This window comes from Lemur catta, chromosome 3 (genome assembly GCF_020740605.2).
Source record: "Lemur catta isolate mLemCat1 chromosome 3, mLemCat1.pri, whole genome shotgun sequence".
In the NCBI taxonomy this organism is placed as follows: Eukaryota; Metazoa; Chordata; class Mammalia; order Primates; family Lemuridae; genus Lemur; species Lemur catta.
The window spans coordinates 115,326,172-115,344,255 of record NC_059130.1 but is presented as its reverse complement, the minus strand read 5'-3'; the positions used below and the strand labels follow the sequence as shown (position 1 = coordinate 115,344,255).

Below are 18,084 nucleotides of genomic sequence, written 5' to 3'. Positions count from 1 at the left end.
TGCCAGCCCAGAGTCCAGTTGGATCATTGCAAGCGCCACGCAAGAGCGCTCTGTGCAACCCATTCTGCAGATGAGGAAACGGAGGCTCAGGGGATGATGGGACTTGCCGGAGGTCACAATGTGGTGGGAGGGGGCCAAGCCAGAACTTAGATTTATTTCTGTCCACTCTGACCCCAGGGCTCTTCCTGCTCAGTACGGGCTCAGGATAGGACTAAGGTAAGACGGATTCAGGTATGTCTTGCAGGGGGGTGGGATGGTCCCGCCATCTTAGGACAGTCAGGGTTGCTGCCCCTGACCGATGGCTCCAGATGTGGGGCTCGGGGGTTCCGATCTGGAAGGGACAGGCTGACCAGTGGTTCCCAGAGAAACCAGATTTCCACCAGGTGCCCTGGTGGAACAGGAGACACAAGTTCAATGCGGTGAGTTTGTCATAAAGCTTTCTTTTTGCAATGTAAATGACCATCTTTTACTCTGAGATTATGTCATATTTTTTAGGTGTTAAAATGACGTTGATAGTTGATGGCAAATTGTTTTATTAATTTTTTTTTTTTTTTTTTTTTGCCAAGCATCAAAGTTGTTAGTGTTCTCATTTTCTGGGGGAGGTGGGGAAGAAGGGATATTTTACTGGCTCATGGAACCTAAATATCTGGGACTTGTGGGGGTTAAAGGCTTGTTCAGTGAAAGCACAGCCCCAGAAGAGCTCAGAAGCCAGAGCGTGGTCACCGGTCACGGGCATGTTTAGTACCTTCTGAGGCTCAGTCTGCTGCGGAGGAGAATTCCAGTCCTGCCTCCGAGAGTGCCTTATTTTGCCATCTGCCCTAAGTCCGTCTTACTCTGGGGGAAGTCTTGGTGGTGTTGCTGTTGGCCTTGTGGGATCACCTCCCTCCCTGGCTCCTGCCCTTCCTGCCTACGTCCTCAGGTGTCTGTGTCTCTGTGGGATTAGGTTTCCTCAGGGACAGTCATCTGAGACAGCCTGGGGGGTGTGCATGTGCAGTTCACACATGTGTCAGGACTCAGCACCACCCCAGAGTCTTTGTTTACTATCTCCCAAGGCCCCCCAGGGCTTCCTAAGGGGGGCCCCATGCCAGGACTGGGCACCCACTTGGTACAGAAAGAGGGACAGGGTGACCAGCAACCAAGCCCGCTTGGGAATTAGCGGAGAGGCAAAGAGCCAGCTGTTGAGCCTCATTCAGCAGCTAAGAGCACAGGGCTGGGGGAGGAGGGGCTGACTTGGGAGGGCATTGTTTTTCGGGGAGGTTTCAAGACCCCCTGAGAAGGTGAGATAACTGAAATGACTTGGCGTCTCACCAACCACCTTCCAGGGGTGTGGCCTCAGGCAAGTTTTTTTTTTTTGTTCGTTTTACCTTTTCTGAGCCTTAGTTTTCTCACCTGTAAAATGGGGATAATAATAGTGTCTAATTTTCCCAGCACCTAAAACAATCACGGCAGCAACAAAAATAAATAAATGGGACCTGATCAAATTGAAAAGCTTCTGCACAGCCAAGGAAACTATCCCTAGAACGAATAGACAATCTACAGAATGAGAGAAAATACTTGCGTGCTACACAACCGATAAAGGGCTGATAACTAGAATCTATAAAGAACTTAGGAAAATCAACAAGAAAAAATCAAACAACCCCATTAAACAGTGGGCAAAGGACATGAACAGAAACTTTTCAAAAGAAGACAGAATAATGGACAACAAAATATAAAAAATTGCTCAATGTCTCTAATCATCAGGGAAATGCAAATCAAAACCACAATGAGATATCACTTAACTCTAGTGACAATGGCTTTTATCAAAACAACAGATGTTGGCGTGGATGCAGAGAGATAGGAACACTCATATACTGTTGGTGGGACTGCAAACTAGTGCAACTTCTATGGAAAGTAACATGGAGATACCTCAAAGAACTCAAAGTAGACCTACCATTTGATCCAATAATCCCACTACTGAGTATCTACCCAAAGGAAAAAAAGTCATTCTATTAATATAATAAAGACATCTGCACTCGAATGTTTATAGCAGCACAATTCACAATTGCAGAGATGTGGAAACAACCCAAGTGCTCATCAATACATGAGTGGATTAATAAAATGTGGTATATGTATACCATGGAGTACTACTCAGCCATGAAAAACAATGGCGAATTAATACTTTTTGTGTTATCCTGGGTGTAGCTAGAGCCCACTCTTCGAAGTAAAGTATCACAAGAATGGAAAAACAAGTGCTACATGTACTCACCATCAAATTGGTACTAACTGATCAACACTTAGGTGCTCCCATGGAAGTAATATTCAGGGCGTGCCAGGCAGGTGGGCGGGGGTGGGGGGCTGGGTAAATTCATAACTAATGGATGTGGAGCACACTGTCTGGGGGATGGGCATGCTTGTAGCTCTGGCTTGGGCAAAGGCAATATATGTAACCAAAATATTTGTACCCCCATAGTATCCTGAAATTTAAAAATAAATTAAAAAATAGAATATTGAAAAAAATATTATCTATCCTTGGAATTGTTGTAAGACTAGATGTAAATTATGAAATTATGAAATTATATAAAATGTTGAGTATTGGAGGCTGGCACACTGTAGGTGCTCAATAAATGCCAGGTATTTATCATTCCCCCCTATCAAAGCACCCAGCACAGCCCTAGGCCTGGAGTAGGTGTGCAATAAACAGGAGATGTCATCATTATTTTTAAAGCCCTCAGCATATAGCTGACTCTCGCTAACTGGGAGTTCCCTTCGTCTCCCATGTGGCAATCTGTCATGTTAAACCACGGCCAGATGAACAAAACGACCCTCTGAAATGTCCTCCTGGCTTAAACATTCTATGATTAAAAACTAATAAAATAAAATAAAAGTAATGCCTCATCTGCAGGAGGGCCGCATGCCCGAAGGTTCAGAGGATCACATTCCTGGGTCCCCTGGAGCCAGGCTGGGCTCTGCCACCCCAGCACGTAGGCCTGGCACCAGGCAGGGCAGTGTGGTGCAGTGGGTAACAATCGTGGGTTCTGGACTCAACCTGCCACCGAGTTGCTGTGTTACTTTGAACAAGTTCCCCAATGTCTCTGGGCCTCAGGGTCCTCGTGGGTTAAATGAAGGGCTTGGATGAGGTGAGTTAAGGACCCAGGCTGCCTCTTTGTGCCCTCAGCCAGGGCTGGATCTGCGGAGGGCACGGGGGTGGCTGTGATTGTCAAGGTCAGTGGCAGGCTTTACAGACCGTGGCCATTTCCCTCCCCAAGACAGGGAAGCTCTTTTCCAGGCTGCAGGGGAGAGGCAGGGGGAGACAGAGTTTCCTTTTGCTCTTTCATGGCCCACAGAGACCAGGAAGGGGACCCTGTCATTGGGGTGAGTTGCTGGCAGATCAGGGCACACCTCTTCCCAGGAGAAGTCCCCCAGCCCAGCACAGAAGGGCCAGGGCACCCATAGGAGAAGCTCCAGGTGCCAGGTCTGCAGCACTGAGAATAGCACAAGTGCCACCGAGAAGGGCAGCGGTGCCAGGCCCCGGGGGATGAAGGCACCGGGACCGCAGCCACACCAACTCACCAATGGCCGTGAGGAAGAGCCCAGCCTGGTCGATGGGCACACTCCCCTCCTCGTCATAGTAGTTGACGGTGACCTTGGTGGTGAGGGGCACAGCAGATGGAGAGAAGGGCAGAGGTCACAGATTACAAGCAGGAAAACCTGAAGTAACCGCCCCCATCCCATGCCTCACAGCTTGTCAAGTCAGCCCTCTCCAAACATCGGCACCCTCTCCTCCAGGAAGCACTCCTGGGTTGGTGGGCAGCTTCCCTAGATAACCGAACTAGACAGGGGATGCCCCTCTTGCCAGCTCAGGGTGCAGCCAGGATGCCACCTGCCTTCCCGTGTCCCCATGGACATTCTGCAAGGCCCCCACATCTGCCACATGTGTGTCTTGCTCCTGCTGAGCCCTCGGGGAGCAGGGCTGAGGGTGTTTTCTCTGGACAATGCCCAGTGCCAATGCGGCGATGGGGCATCGGGTGAAGTTCATAGTTAGAGACCCAGTGAGGAGATGGTGCCAGTCTCAGCCTCACCACTTGGACAAATCCCTCCAAGGGGTGGGGGCTCGCCATCCCACTTTACAGACAGCGAGACCAAGGGCGCTTGTGACTGCGACTTCCAATGATTCTGTGGTTCTGAGCCTCTGAACTTGCCACCGCTCAGCAGGCTACAATTGTCCCCCTCTGTGAAGCCATCACCCCATGGTCTAGCACTGTGCTGTCCAACACAGCAGCCACCAGCCCACATGGCCACGGAGCACTGGCAGTGTGGCTAGTCTGAGCTGAGATGTGCTGCAAGCGTAAAACACACACGGGATTCAGATTTGGGATGGAAAAAGAACACAAGCTATCTTAGTAATATTTTTCTGTTGATGGCATGTCAAAAAGGTGCTATTTTGATATATATATATATATATATTTTTTTTTTTGAAGCAGAGTCCCGCTCTGTCACCCTGGCTAGAGTGCTGTGACGTCAGCCTAGCTCACAGCAACCTCTAACTCCTGGGCTCGAGCAATCCTTCTGTCTCAGCCTCCCAAGTAGCTGGGACTACAGGCACGCGCCACCATGCCCGGCTAATTTTTTTCTGTATATTTTTAGTTGTCCAGCTCATTTCTTTCTATTTTTAGTAGAGACAGGGTCTCACTCTTGCTCAGGCTGGTCTCGAACTCCTGAGCTCAAATGATCCGCCCGCCTTGGCCTCCCAGAGTGCTAGGATTACAGGCGTGAGCCACCGCGCCCGGCCCTTTGATATATATATATATATATATATATATATATATATATATATATATATATATATGTTAAGAAAATTAATTTCACCTGTTTCTTTTTGCCTCTTTAATGTGGCTGCTAGAAAAAAACTGAAATTGACCCACAGCGTGCATTAGGTTTCTATCAGAAAGGGCGGGTCTAGGCCGCCTCCATCCCAGCGTGGCCGGGCCCCCGCGGCCCTCAGAAGGCGGACTTCCCCAGCCGTGGTACCTTGTCGCTGCTGGCCTCGGTGCTCGCCTGGCTCATGGTGAGCCGCAGCGTGGTGGTGGGCGAGAGACGCCAGCGCTGTTTGCCATTGGTGGCCACTTCCTCGGCCTCCCCGTCCCGCACCACCTCCACGCGCACGCGCTCCGAATGCTTCAGGCTGAAGGTTTGGGCCTCGGCTGGGGCCGCGCTGGGGGAGAGAGAAGAGAGGGTCGGGGGAGCCCTGGGGTAGGTGGGTCGAGGGCTTTGGGAGGAGAATTCTGGAGGGGCACCTGGTCTGGGGGTACCCCAGGGAACCAGCTGCACTGCAGTCACCTGGTAGTGAAGAGGGCACCTGCTGAACACACAGATCACCTGGGCCCGCGTCCTGGGAATCTGAATTCTCAGCAAGCTTCTTGGTGCCTATCATGGGCGGCAGCTTTGGGAGCCACGTGGCCCTGTGAGGGTGGACAACCGAGGCCCAGACAGAGAAATGAGTTTGCTCCAAAGGCAGCGCTGGGCCTGGACCCCTGCTGCCCTGTCCGGTCGCTGAGTGAAGTGCTGCATTCTCACGGGGTGGAGCCTGGAACCCGGTCCTAACGGGGCAGGGTGGTGTGTCTGTTACAAAGGTCCCCTCCCTCCTGCCACGGCTTTCTTAGTCTAGAATTCCCCATGCGCTGAGAGTCATTCCTTGGGGCTCAGGGGTGGTTTTCCATTGGAAGGGAAATATTTTGAGGATTCTTGAAAAGTCATTAAGACTTCAGGGCAGGAGAACGAACTGGTTTGATTTGGCTGCTATGGACTAAATGTTTGTGTCCCCTCCAACAAATTCTTATGTTGAACCCTAACCCCTAGAGTAATGGTATTTGGAGATGGGGTTTTTAGGAGGTAATGAAGGTTAAGTGAGGTCAGAAGGGAGCGGTTCTAATTCGATAGGATTGGTGGCTTCATAAGAAGAGAGAGAGAGAGAGAGAGAGACAGAGAGAGAGAGGTCGGTCTCTTTCTACATGCACACTCCAAGGAAAGGCCATGCAAGGACACAGTGACAAGGTGGCCATCTGCAAGACGGGAAGAGGACACCCACCAGGACCTGACCATGCTGCCACCCTGATCTCGAACTTCCAGCTTCCAGAACTGTGAGAAAATAAATCTGTTCTTAAGCCACCCTGTCTGTGGTGTTTTGCTGTGGCAGCCCGAGCAGACTAAGACACTGGCTTAAGGAGGTGACAGGAAGGAGACAGGGAGACCAGCGTGAGAAGGTACTGAGGGCTGGCGGTTTTGATAAATCCAGTCCTGGTCTGAAGGTTCCTAAAGTCCCAAGAGGGCTCATAGGGATTTAGGTGGGATTCGCATGGGATTTGTGACTAAGACGTAGGAATAAGCATGTCTCAAAGGCACAGATGCTATTTTTGGGGCCCGGGTTCCAGGAGTTCTCAATGATGGCTGTGCATCAGAGCCACCAGGGGTGTTTTTACAGCCTTCAGGGTGTTTCTCTGTTAAGGCTGAAGGTTTGTGGATCCCATCCCTGCAGAGTCTGGCTGGCACGACCAAGGCGCGGCCAGGGCAGCTGAGGATGTAAACGGTGGCCAGGGTTGAAGGGGAGGTTTAGGCCAGTGGGTCCCAAAGTGCAGCAGCAGCAGCACCTGGAGGGCTTGTCAAACGCAGACTGCCAGGCCCCACCTCAGTGTCAGGGTCAGCAGGTCTGGAGTGGGGCCCAGGAATTTGCATTTCTAACCCATTTCCAGGAACTGCTGATGCGCTTGGTCCTGGGGCCACACTTTGAGAACCACTGGTTTAGACATTTAGTAGTGCGGTCCAGTGGTTAGAGCCCTGGGGTGGCCAAGGCCGTGATTGTGAGTCTGTAGCAGCCACCAGGCAGCATCTCACTGACCCAGGCCACCAACCCCCAGGGCTACTGGCAAAGACCACTGGTCTTGGGCAGTGGCAGGAGAGAGTGGGCAGGGGCCCGAAGCCAGTGCCCAACATTGGGAGAGGAGCTCAATCCAGAAGCCCCAGGGCCACTCCATTTCTTGTCCCTCTGCCTCCTTCTAAACGCCTCAGCTGGTCATGGGGACACTGGGCTGATGTGAGGCTGGACACTTGGTGGCTGTGGCCTGCTGTCCTCTGTCCACATCTGTCATCAGGAGAGGCACAGAGTTGGGGCAAAGGCCCTGGATGGGGAGTGCATGTGCAGAGAGCTGGCTGTGAGTCCTGTTTTGCCACTGACTTGCTGACGGGGTCTTGAACACGTTCCCTGCCCCTCTGAGTGTCCATCTGTCCCCCCCTAAGACACAGGAGGGCTGCCACCCTCCTGCCTCACAGCTCTCGTCTCCCATCCGTCAGAGGGCTGGGCCACGTTTTGCAGCGTGATGCTGCCACGTGGTACCCGCCCTCCCCTCGGTTGTGGGCCGCTGAGGGCAGGGCCCAGCCTCTCCCGTCCTCATCCGTCAGAGCCCAGCACAGGGCTTGGCCCATCACACGCGCCCAGCGAGGAGGGCAGAACCGAGTGGCAGGGAAGGCCAGCCGTGCCGAAGGGAGGTGTGGGTGTGCACCTCGGGTGCTTCAGGTGGCACGTGGAGGAGCAGTTGAAAAGAAGATGTGTGTGTTTATTAAATGCAGTATCTTTTTACGGCAACTGACAAGCCTTACCATTTATGGCAATGCTATAAAGTCACTGTTTGAAATAAAGTTATTAAGAAGAATGTGAGTTGGTTTAAGGAAAAATGATGGTGCTACAGGTGGAAGATGGTTTTGGCGAAAATCGTGAGAGTCTGGGAAATCGTGGACTCGGGTCTGGGGAACATTCCTCTAGTGCAAGTTCCAGCTTTGCCCATCACCTTGCTGGTGGCCTTGGGCCAGGGGCTTTGCTGCTCTCGGTTGCATCAGTGTTAAGTGAGAGGATGGGAGCGCCTTCATTCCTCCCGGCCAACGAGAAACCTGAGGAGGCCCCAGAGGCTCCACACCAGGCCCACAGCGCAGCCCCAGGGCCCCGCGCCTCCCACTACCCAGCACCGGCCCTGCTGAGCAAACAGCTATTCTTGGAGCGGCCCTGGCAGAAGCAACAAAGGTGCCCATTGTCCCCCTGCGGATCCTGTTGGCTGCCTTCCTCCCCAGGAAGAACCTCTTAGAACCCCCTGCAGAAACCCGAGAGCCAGGGGCTGCAGGCGCCTCAGTTGTCCCTGGAGGCTGCAGGGAGGGCCCCAGGGCAGTACTGAGGGAAAGGGAGTGGGAGTGGGGTGGTTAGGGCCTCCTTGCTTATGGACAGAGGCTGTTACGTTCGGGGTTGCCAGTCCCTGAACCACATATGCTTTGCCCCCCACTGCATCCAAGAACCCAGGACGCGGCCATGCCCAATGTGTTCTCTGGGAATAAATGAATGAATGGACCCACCCTTCTTGGCTTTCCAAGCTGTATTACCAGAGCGATTTTTTTTTTTTGGTAAAAAAACAGAAATCAGGTCACTTGCTTGCCTGAAAAGATTCAGCGGCCCCTCAGTGCCGACCCACACAATAAAACCCAAGCTCTGGGCCGGGCGCGGTGTCTCACGCCTGTAATCCTAGCACTCTGGGAGGCCGAGGCAGGTGGATCGCTCAAGGTCAGGAGTTCGAGACCAGCCTGAGCAAGAGCGAGACCCCGTCTCTACTAAAAATAGAAAGAAATTATCTGGCCAACTAAAAATATATATAGAAAAAAAAATTAGCCGAGCACGGTGGCGCATGCCTGTAGTCCCAGGTACTCGGGAGGCTGAGGCAGTAGGATCGCTTAAGCCCAGGAGTTTGAGGTTGCTGTGAGCTAGGCTGACGCCACGGCACTCACTCTAGCTGGGCAACAGAGCGAGACTCTGTCTCAAAAAAAAAAAATCAAACCCAAGCTCTGTAGCCTGGTGTTCACCCAGTGGCACTCGGCCACCGCAGCCAGCTTGACTCTCCGGCCCCATTTTCTGCGCCTCCTTCCAACCCCTGGATTCCTGCATGGCCTCATCTCACGGTGCATTTTTGCATCTGCTGTTCCTTCCACCTGCAAGACTTTCCCCGACTTCTCTGCCTGGCAAGTGTCCACCTCTCCTTGAAGACCCCACCCAACCGATTTGTCCTCATGGTTATTGTCCCTGTGGCAGTTAGCTCCTCCAAGGTAGGGATCGTATCGTCTTCCTTTCTTTTTTTTTTTTTTAGCACCTGGCCTGGTGGGGCATGCAGTAGTACAAATGTCTGCCGTGGGAGGGCGGGAAGAGGGGGCTGGTGTCCACGGTCATCCATTCACTCAACAGGTGATCACTGAACACGCACTATGCGCCGGCACAGTTCTAGGTGCCGGGGGCAGGTGGGTGGAAAAGATAACCTGTTCCCTGGGCCCGTGGAGTTTCTATTCTGGTGGAAGAAAAAGACTTTCAATGCGTTACACAGTTAACTGTGTGACTGCAGCTGTGATAATTCCTACCGAGGAGAAGTCTGGGGTGCCACGAGGCCCCGGTCTGGGGTTCAAAGAGGGATTCCCCGAGGAAGTGGCATTTAAGCTAAGGTCTAAACTTTGCACTCCACAGGACAGACAAGAATTAATGGCTGGGTGGGGTGGCTCACGCCTGTAATCCTAGCACTCTGGGAGGCCAAGGCGGGTTGATTCTTTGAGCTCGGGAGTTCGAGACCAGCCTGAGCAAGAGTGAGACCCCATCTCTACTCAAAATAGAAAGAAATTATATGGACAGCTAAAAATGTATATAGAAGAATTAGCCAGGCATAGTGGCGCATGCCTGTAGTCCCAGCTACTCGGGAGGCTGAGGCAGTTGGATCGCTTGAGCTCAGGAGTTAGAGGTTGCTGTGAGCTAGGCTGATGCTATGGCACTCTAGTCCGGGCAACAGAGTGAGACTCTGTCTCAAAAAAGAACAAAAACAAAAAAGCAATTAATTAAACCAGTGGTTCTTAAATTTGAACATACATCAGCATTGCCTACAGCACCTGTTAAATGCAGGCCGATGGGCCCAACCCCTGAGCTTCTGATTTATCAGGTCTGGGCTGGGGCCTGGGAAACTGCATTTCTAATAGGCTCCCAGGTGATGCCAACACTGCTGGTCCAGGGAGCACAGTCTGAGAACCACAGAATTCGACAAAGGGAGGAGAGGAAGAGGAGCAGAGACTTCCAAGCAACAAGGACAACCTGGGTGGATGGCCCAGGGTGGAAGTCAGCCAGCATGATCGAGAAACTGGAAGGAGGGGATGTGGCTGGAGTTTGTGAGCAAGAGGCAGGAGAGTGGTGTGAGGAGAAGTTCTAGATTGTGTGGAGGAGCTGGCCTTTCTCCTGAGAGTAGAGGGCAGTCACTGACAGTTTCTAAGCAGGGGTGGCAGGATCACTTTGGCACTGTGGACTGATCACCTGGGGTTCAGGGTCACCCAGGGTGCAGGGGTAGGGGACGAATTTCAGGAGAGCAATAGAGGAAGTGGGGAACCAGTGAGGAGGTGACTGCAGCTGCCCAGATGAGTGACAGTCGTGCCTTGGGACCAAGTGGTGGCCATGGAAATGGAGGGAAGTGGCCATTCGGCTGGTGTCAAATAAAGGACATCTTCCCAGCCCCACAAATGCTCTGTGGCCTCTGGAAAGCCACCCAGCTTCTCTGGTCTTGGCTCAGTCATGGGGAGGGTCACTGGCTTGGCCTTGCAGGGCTGGGGTGGCTCACTCTGCCCCAGACTGGAGGGCATGAAGTGCCTGCTCCTCGCCGGCATCTGGCTGTCTCAGCTTGTCCACCTGCCCTGGGCCTCATTAACACCAGCCGGGGCTCATCCCCAGAGTGACCCCAGCTCCTGGCAGCCCGGGTGTGACATCCTGCCTGCGGGTCTTTACAGGAGCCCGAGGGGGGAGTCGTGGGTGCCAGCCTGGCGTGTGAGCCCATGGTGAGCAGGAGGCAGACAAGGACCCGGGCTGGGAAGACCTCAGTCCAGACTTCACACCTGGTGCTCGGCATGGTGGTGGCTGGAGCCTGGAGGGTGGGCAGCTGCCCTGGGCAGAGGCAAACCATGACATCTGTCTTCAGCCAGCCTCCTTCGCCACCTGGCGCCTCCAGCTGCCCTGGGCCTCTCCTAACGGAAGAAACAACCTAATCTACAGTTACGGCCCTTCTCAGAGCCCGTCAATGACTCCTCACAACCTACAGAACGAAGTCCAGCACCTGAGCGGCAGTCAAAGCCCAGTCTGAGCTCACCCACCCTCTAGCCTCACCCTCCAGGCTACTGAAGCTCCGCCCTGTCTGCCTCCGTGTGCCCCAGCTCTCCTGCCAGCTACCTCTGCCCCTGCGTGGCATGTCCTTGGTCTGTCTCTGGACCCCTGTCCATCCTTCAAGACCCAGCTTAGTTGTCATCTCCTCCAGGAAGTCTTCCCTGCTCTCATTAGCCAGAATACATCTCTCCCACCCTCTGCTGGTGCCTCAAACAACACTTAATAAATGTTCAGTGTTTCTCTCCCTTCAGTGCAATGAACTCTTTGAGGGCAGAGACCATGTCTCATTATTATTTATTTTAATAATATTATAATAAACCGAATGCTAATTCAGTACTACTCCTGCAGTATTTATTATTATTTTCCAACCACTAGACCTCCAGGGAACCGAGTACTTACGGTGTGCCGGGCACTGTGCCAAGCCTTTTGCTCTCAGTTTGCCCTTTTGATAACCCCATGAGGCCTGTACCAGTGCCATCCCATTTTATAGATGAGCACACTGAGGCACACAAAAGGCAAATACTCGCTCCGAGTCACAGGGACAGTAATGGCAGAGGTGAAACCAAGCTCTCTGAGATCTGGGCCTGGCATAGAACCCACAGGCTGGAGTCTTCCCTAAGATCCTCCAAGTAGTGGCACCTGGCAGGGGGTGGAGGGGAGGGTCAGGCCTGGCTTAGGAGAGAACCAAATGAGAGGCCCTTAGGGGCCTCTTGAGCCCCCTACTTATTTCACAGGTGGGAGTCAGAGACCCAGGAAGGGGACACCAAAAGCTGGCCTCATGTCCTGGGCTCTTGGGCGTACAACCAAGATAAGCAGTGAGGGGTCTGTCGAAGCCCCTGGGCACAGGTCTGGTGTGGCTGGGCAGGAGGGAGCTGCCTTGGAAATTGGCCTCCCCCGAAATTTAACAGGTGTGCCTGGCCAGCAGGATGGGCCCTGCGGTGAGCCCCTGCCACTGTGTTCCCATCCTAACTCGGGGTCCTGTGGCCAATGGGGGAAGGCCCCCAGGGACCCCAGCCATGCAGGGGCCTGTGGGCCAGGTCCTCCTTAGAATCCCCCCACCCCCAGGGAACCAGCCTGAAACCGGAGCCCTGCAGCAGCTCCCGGCCAGGCCTCCTGCTTAGGGTTGAGGGCTCTGGGTGTTGTTCTAATTTATGGGGCCACCTGACCCGGCTTGAATTCCTCCAACTGTCATTCTCTTGGGAGCAAGCACTGCTCTGGCCAAGCTCGGCCGCGTGCCCTTGACCTTCCACAGCCCCATCCAGCAGCGCCCGTCCCTCGAGGCTGGGGGTGGGGAGCTCAGCCCCGGCACAGGCCAGTCCGCCTGCATCCCTGGCCACATCCGTCCGTTCATTCACTCAACCTAGGAGCCCGTCACTGACTCGCGGGAGGCCAGCGAGCCTCCAGCACGTTTTAACTCCAGTTCTGGGAAGGCAGCCCGCAGAGCGGTCAGGGGCCTGGGCTCTACACCCACCGTTTACTGGCCGTGCCAGCCTGGACACACATTCTTCACTGCAGTCCCCCGACTCGTGAAAGGAGGACAATAATAGTACCTAATAATAGTACCATAAAGTTGTGAGCTTTAAGCACGTGTAAATCATTACATACATGTGAGATGAGTATGCAAAGTGTTGAGAAGACTGCTGGCTACATAATAAGTATTCAATAAGTGTTAGCTAGTAATAGTAAGTAAATAATAAGATGTGCAAAGAAAAAAAAATATACTAAGATAGAGAGTGCCCAGGGCCCAGGTAGGGCACCACGACATGGGGCAGTCAAAGAAAGCTGCCTGGAGGAGGTGACGTTTGAGCTGAGACTTGACTGATGACAGTCAGGCTTACGGAGGTCTGGGGACAGCATTCCTGGCAGTGGGAAGAGCAACTGCAAAGCCCCTGAGGTGGGAATGAGCTTGGCGCGTTCAAGGCTAACGGCATCCACACAGCCGGGGCGGGGTGTGCGCAGTGAGATCGCTAGCAGGGGGTCAGTGAGGCAGGGCCTGGTACGCTGTGGGGAGGGGAGCCCACTGTGTCACTGCAAACTGGACTCAGACCCTCCTGGACTTTGTCCTAAGTCCCCAGCACTCACACCAACCAAGAGACAGAGAAAGTCTGGGAGTGTGTCTGTGCCAGAGACTAGGAGCTCGTGCCCTGGTACCCTCTTCCCATTTCCACCAGAGAGCGACAGGCCAGGCTCTGCCAGGGAAGATGGCCGGTCGGCCTCTGCCTTGGGGAATCCCGGGGAAGGGGCAGGAGTTGACCCCCCACCTGCCACCTGCCACCCGCCACCTTGTGGGCTCATTGCCAGGTCAGATGTAACCAGGACACTGCTCTGCAGGAGCAAGAGACAATTGTTAACATCACCTCTTTGTCCCAAAGCTCCTGCAGACCTCAGGATCTGGCCTCTGTCTGCCTGGGAGGAGAAGGGGACAACTGCCTTACCAAGAGCCCTCCGTCCCTTAGAAAGATGCATAAACCGAGGGAGGGACAGGAGAAGCCATCTCCAAGGTCTGCTTTGTGGGTCAGTGGGAGGGTCGAGCAGAGGGTGACCACCCCACTCCTTTACTTCGAGGCTGCCCTCTCTTCATTCCTTCCGGACTCTAGGAGCGTCCATGCTTCCAGTGCATGGAAAACATAACCCACGAGAGGTGGGTGGCCAGAGTGAAACCAACCTGGGGACGTTATTCCCTTTGTGCCTTCTCTCCAGCTTCAAGCCCAAATCACTTGGGGACCCAGGCCAGCCCCAGTGAAGAAGCAGCTGCCAGCTAAAGGGACCACTGGGGGAGGTGGTGTGGGCCAGGTGTACTTGTGCCAGACCTACGGTGAGTATATTTGGGAATAGCAGAAGTAAACGGCAAATACCTTAAACAACAATCACAAAGTACAATGTCTAGAAAAAATCCTACTTCCTTCTTTCTGTGCATCTACTCATAGCTCACTGGAGATGAGCAGTCAGAATGTGGCCGGGTCGAGGCATCCATCCCCGAAGGGGCCAGTTTTGCTGGGAGAAAGTGGGTGCCCCCGTTCTGTGGTAGCCTGGATGACCCGTTCTGGCACAGCAAAGTGGTGGACTGTTCATCACTGTGACCCTGTGTACAATTTCTACTGTGTACGGGTCCTTCCTTATGTTCTCTGATTGCCCCTCATTTGGGTCAATGATGACTCAAAGACATAAAGCGATTTGCTCAAGGTCACACAGCCAGTGGATAGGAACCTAGTCTGGGTTACTTGAAGTCCTGCCTCTTCTCACTGCCCTGAGGGCTTCTCAGTCCCTAAGAGCTGCAGGCGATCCTGCAGGGGAGGAGGGGGGAGCTAATACTGGCAGAGCAGTTTCTGCCAGGATCACAAGATCTGTCAGGCTGGGGCAGGCCAGGCCCCTGCTGCGTGGCTGGAGGGGAAGAGGCTGCATGTACATCTCGGGAAGGGGAGCCCAGAGCCCTTGGGTGGGTGCTGAGACCTGTTTGCTTACCTTCGTGACTCAGAAGGACTGAGGTCGGGACACCACTTCCTAACTAACTGGGCCCAGCCTCCACCAGGCCTTGTTCCTTGGGGTCTACTCAGAGACCCTGGGGGTATCACTTGGGGTCTTGAGCCAGGACTTGTGTCTAGGCTGGGAAGGACTCAGCAGGAAGTAGAGGGCCACAGGGACTGGGTGAAGTCTCCTGGATCGGTGTGCCTGTGGCGAGGGTGGAGGGTGGAAGGGACACAGGCTGAGGGGGTCATCTAGCTCAACCTGCTGGTTTTAGGGTCACACAGGAAAGAGTGGAGGATAACAGCATGAGTTCTGTGTCCGATAGACCTGTCCCTGAGTCCTGTGCAACCTTGGGCCAATGGCCTCATCTCTCTGAGCCTTACCTTCCTCATCTACGAAATGGGATGATCTAAGAACGACCTCCAAGGTCTATGGTGTGAATGAGATGAGATGATGTGTTCAATTCCTAAGTGCTCACTTATTACTACTGATAGTAGCTCTTATTACACAGACATTACGAGTAATAATAGCAGTAACAGCCCAGGCTCCTTAGTCCTGGAAGAGGCTTCCTTCCACTAGACCAGTGAGTCTCAACTAAGGATAATTTTGCCCTCCTGCCAGAGGACTGCTGGCATTGTCTCGAGACATATTTGGTTGCCACAATTTGGGGCTTGCTATTGGCATCTAGGGGAGAGGGGTCAGGGGTGCCACTAAACGTCCTACATTACATAGGACAGCTCCCCATGACAAAGAAATATCTGGCCCCAAATGCAATAGTGTCAAGATTGTGATACTCTGCTCTAGTCCAGGACAGTGGCCACCAGCACGTGTGGCTAGTGAGCAACTGAAACGCAGCCAATCCACACGGAGCTGTGCTGAAGTGTAAAATACACACTGGATTGCAAAGACTTAGCATGAAAGAAAGAATGTAAATCACCTCATTAATAATTTTTATATTGATTACCTATTGAAATGATAATATTTTGGCTATATTGGGTTAAATAAAATACATCATTAAAATTTATTGTGCCTATTTATTTCAATTTTTTAAAAAGTGTGGACTACTAGAATATTTAAAATGACAAATGTGGCTTTATTGGGGCTCACATTCAATTCCTTTTGGACAGCGCTGGTCTAGGTTGCGCTGCCCCTCTTGGAGGTTGTGGAGAATCTTAAGTGCAGGTGTGGGGTGTGGGTTGTTATGGCTGTAGCTGGTGTCCTGAGGAAGGACAAAGGGGACAGTCTGCCCCCTGCTAGAGGACGGATGATTCTGCAACTGCCTCATTCAGTGCCCCCACCTGGCTGGGCCTTTCTTTGCCAGGACAGAGCGAGGGCAGGGGGCCTGAGCAGGACCCCTCCTTTGCTCCCCATTCCCCACTGAAGGCACCACGCCAGCCTTTCAGGCTGCACCAAAAGTGCCCCAGCAAACAAACAGGCGGGTATGGTGACAGCTGAGGCTTAGAGACCTGAGCACCCTGGCTCCCAGCCCACTCCCTGACGGTGCCCAGTTCAGAGCTGGGGGTGGGGAAGGGCGGGGAGCTCTCCCAGGCCACTGGTGTCTGGACCACCCTCCATTGGCAGTGTTACGACCCTCAGGGACCACACAGTCCACCTGTGAGGTTTAGGTGCAGGACGACTGAGGTCCAGGCCCAGGCCGAGGCGGCGGCTGCCGGGGCAGAGGAGCCGAGAGGGTCCCTGGTCCTGGGGCTTGGTGGTATCAGCGTGGCCAGTGCCTCTGCGGAGGTGGCAGGAGACTGGCTGGGCAGCTGGAGGGCTGCCAGGGCCACAGGAGGTGAAGGAGAGGATGGGCTGGGGAGGGTGTGTGGGGAGACACAAGGATGGGGTTTGGAGGGGGCCTGGCAGAGGCAGGGCACTGCAGGTGTCAGAATGATTTGAGAGCAATAAGCCACACTGGCACCTCCATGCGAGCTCAGCTTGAGGCAGAGGGAAGTTAGGGGACCCACCTGGGTCTTAGCATAGGGTCCCACCTCAGAGTCCTGCAAGCCCCCTCCTCCCAGCACTGACCCCTCCAACCCTAGGAATGGGGAACATTTCAGATGCTTCAGATAAAACCCCAGCATCAGCCTCCAGGACTCGCCCCGCCCCTTCATTCATACCAGCCACACCTTCCCAAGGCCCCATCCCACCTACTAGGGGTCATGGATCCTGGACTTGGCTGTTTCCTGGGGGCTGGAGTAGCGGTAGGGCCCTACCTATGTCCTGTGGTCTCAGAAATCCTGTACTCGACCAAGTTCGTGGGCAGAGAGAAGAGGAATGGAAACAGGATCCTGAATCAGGGTCCCTCTTCCGACAAAGACCCCACTCAGTACCCCAAGTCCCTGTCCTCAGCTAGATGGAACATGGTCTCTCTCTGATCCCAGGGTGAAGTCAGCGGAAGGCATTTGGGGACATGGAGCTCGTGGCCAGCGCCTGGGGACAGGCAACCACCAGCAGCCCCCACCAGGCGAAATCGGAGCCTGAGCAACAGTCCAGGCCGGGTTCTGCCCCACCCCAGGGCAGCTCCCCTCCGGTCCTACCCAGGCCCCAGCAGAGCTCCAGGAGGCCCGGCTGGCAGTGGGAAGCGGGAGTGGAGGCTGGGCCAGGGTGGGTGGCGAGTCGGGAGGGCCTGAGAGGAAGGGATGTGCTAAGGGCAAGTGGGGAAGTGAAAGGGGAGAGGGCGGTGGGGAACTGAGGGGCTGCTGAGGGCGCCCCAGACAGGGACCGGAGAGGGCGTGGTAGGAAGACTGCGGGGACAGAGACGGGAAGGGGTCTGGGAAGGAGTAGTGAGGCGCTGGGGCTGAGGCTGTGTCAGGGTGTCGGGGATCTCAGGGTTTCGGAAAGGCGGGCACAGGGTGTGGGGTTGTCAAGTTTCTGCGTGAGGTTCTTAGGATTTCTGGGCGCGGGGCACTCGGGATGAGGAGCGACTCGGGTTGGAGGAAGGCTGTCCACGTCCCCGAGTCGGGGGAGGGTGTCAGGATTTCTGGGGCCGATCTGCGGACCGAGGGCTTCTCGGGCCGGCGCGGTGGCCCGGCTCACCTGTAGACATCGGTCCAGATGTAGGTGCCCAGCACGTACACCGCCTCGACGCGGCTCCCGTACTGCAGCCGCACAGTCCGCTCACGCAGCATCTTCCCGCCCGCGCTCGCTTGTCCGGGGCAGCCGGGAGCACCTGTCGCAGGTGAGCCCTCCAGCAGCCTGAGCTGGCGGCGGCCGCGGGCGCCGCCTTATTCAGCCGCCGGGGGGCGGGGCGTGGGCGGGAGTGGGCGTGGCGGCTCGCCGGCCAGCGTGGCCCCGCCCCCAGCTCGTCTCCTCCCCGCCCCCACTGCGGTCTGGATGAAGTCGGCAGAGAAATGGTTCTTTCATTCAACAAATCTTCAGTGAGTACGCAGGTGTCAGGTGCCAGGCGCCAGGACTCAGGGCCGGGTCTCCCCTCC

The 18,084-nt window shown here is 54.5% G+C and overlaps 1 protein-coding gene across 1 annotated transcript in view; it reads right to left on the bottom strand.

Annotated features, from left to right (window-relative positions):
• PADI2 (peptidyl arginine deiminase 2) overlaps positions 1–17,847 on the bottom strand; it is a 45,044-nt gene extending 27,197 nt beyond the window's left edge. The window contains exons 1-3 of the mRNA XM_045548597.1: positions 17,687–17,847; positions 5,008–5,191; positions 3,550–3,622 (exon numbers count right to left, since the gene is read on the bottom strand). Of these exons, the coding sequence (XP_045404553.1) occupies positions 3,550–3,622; positions 5,008–5,191; positions 17,687–17,778 (349 nt within the window). The 5' untranslated portion in view covers positions 17,779–17,847. The remainder of the gene's footprint in view (positions 1–3,549; positions 3,623–5,007; positions 5,192–17,686) is intronic.
• Between the last annotated feature and the right edge of the window lie 237 nt (positions 17,848–18,084).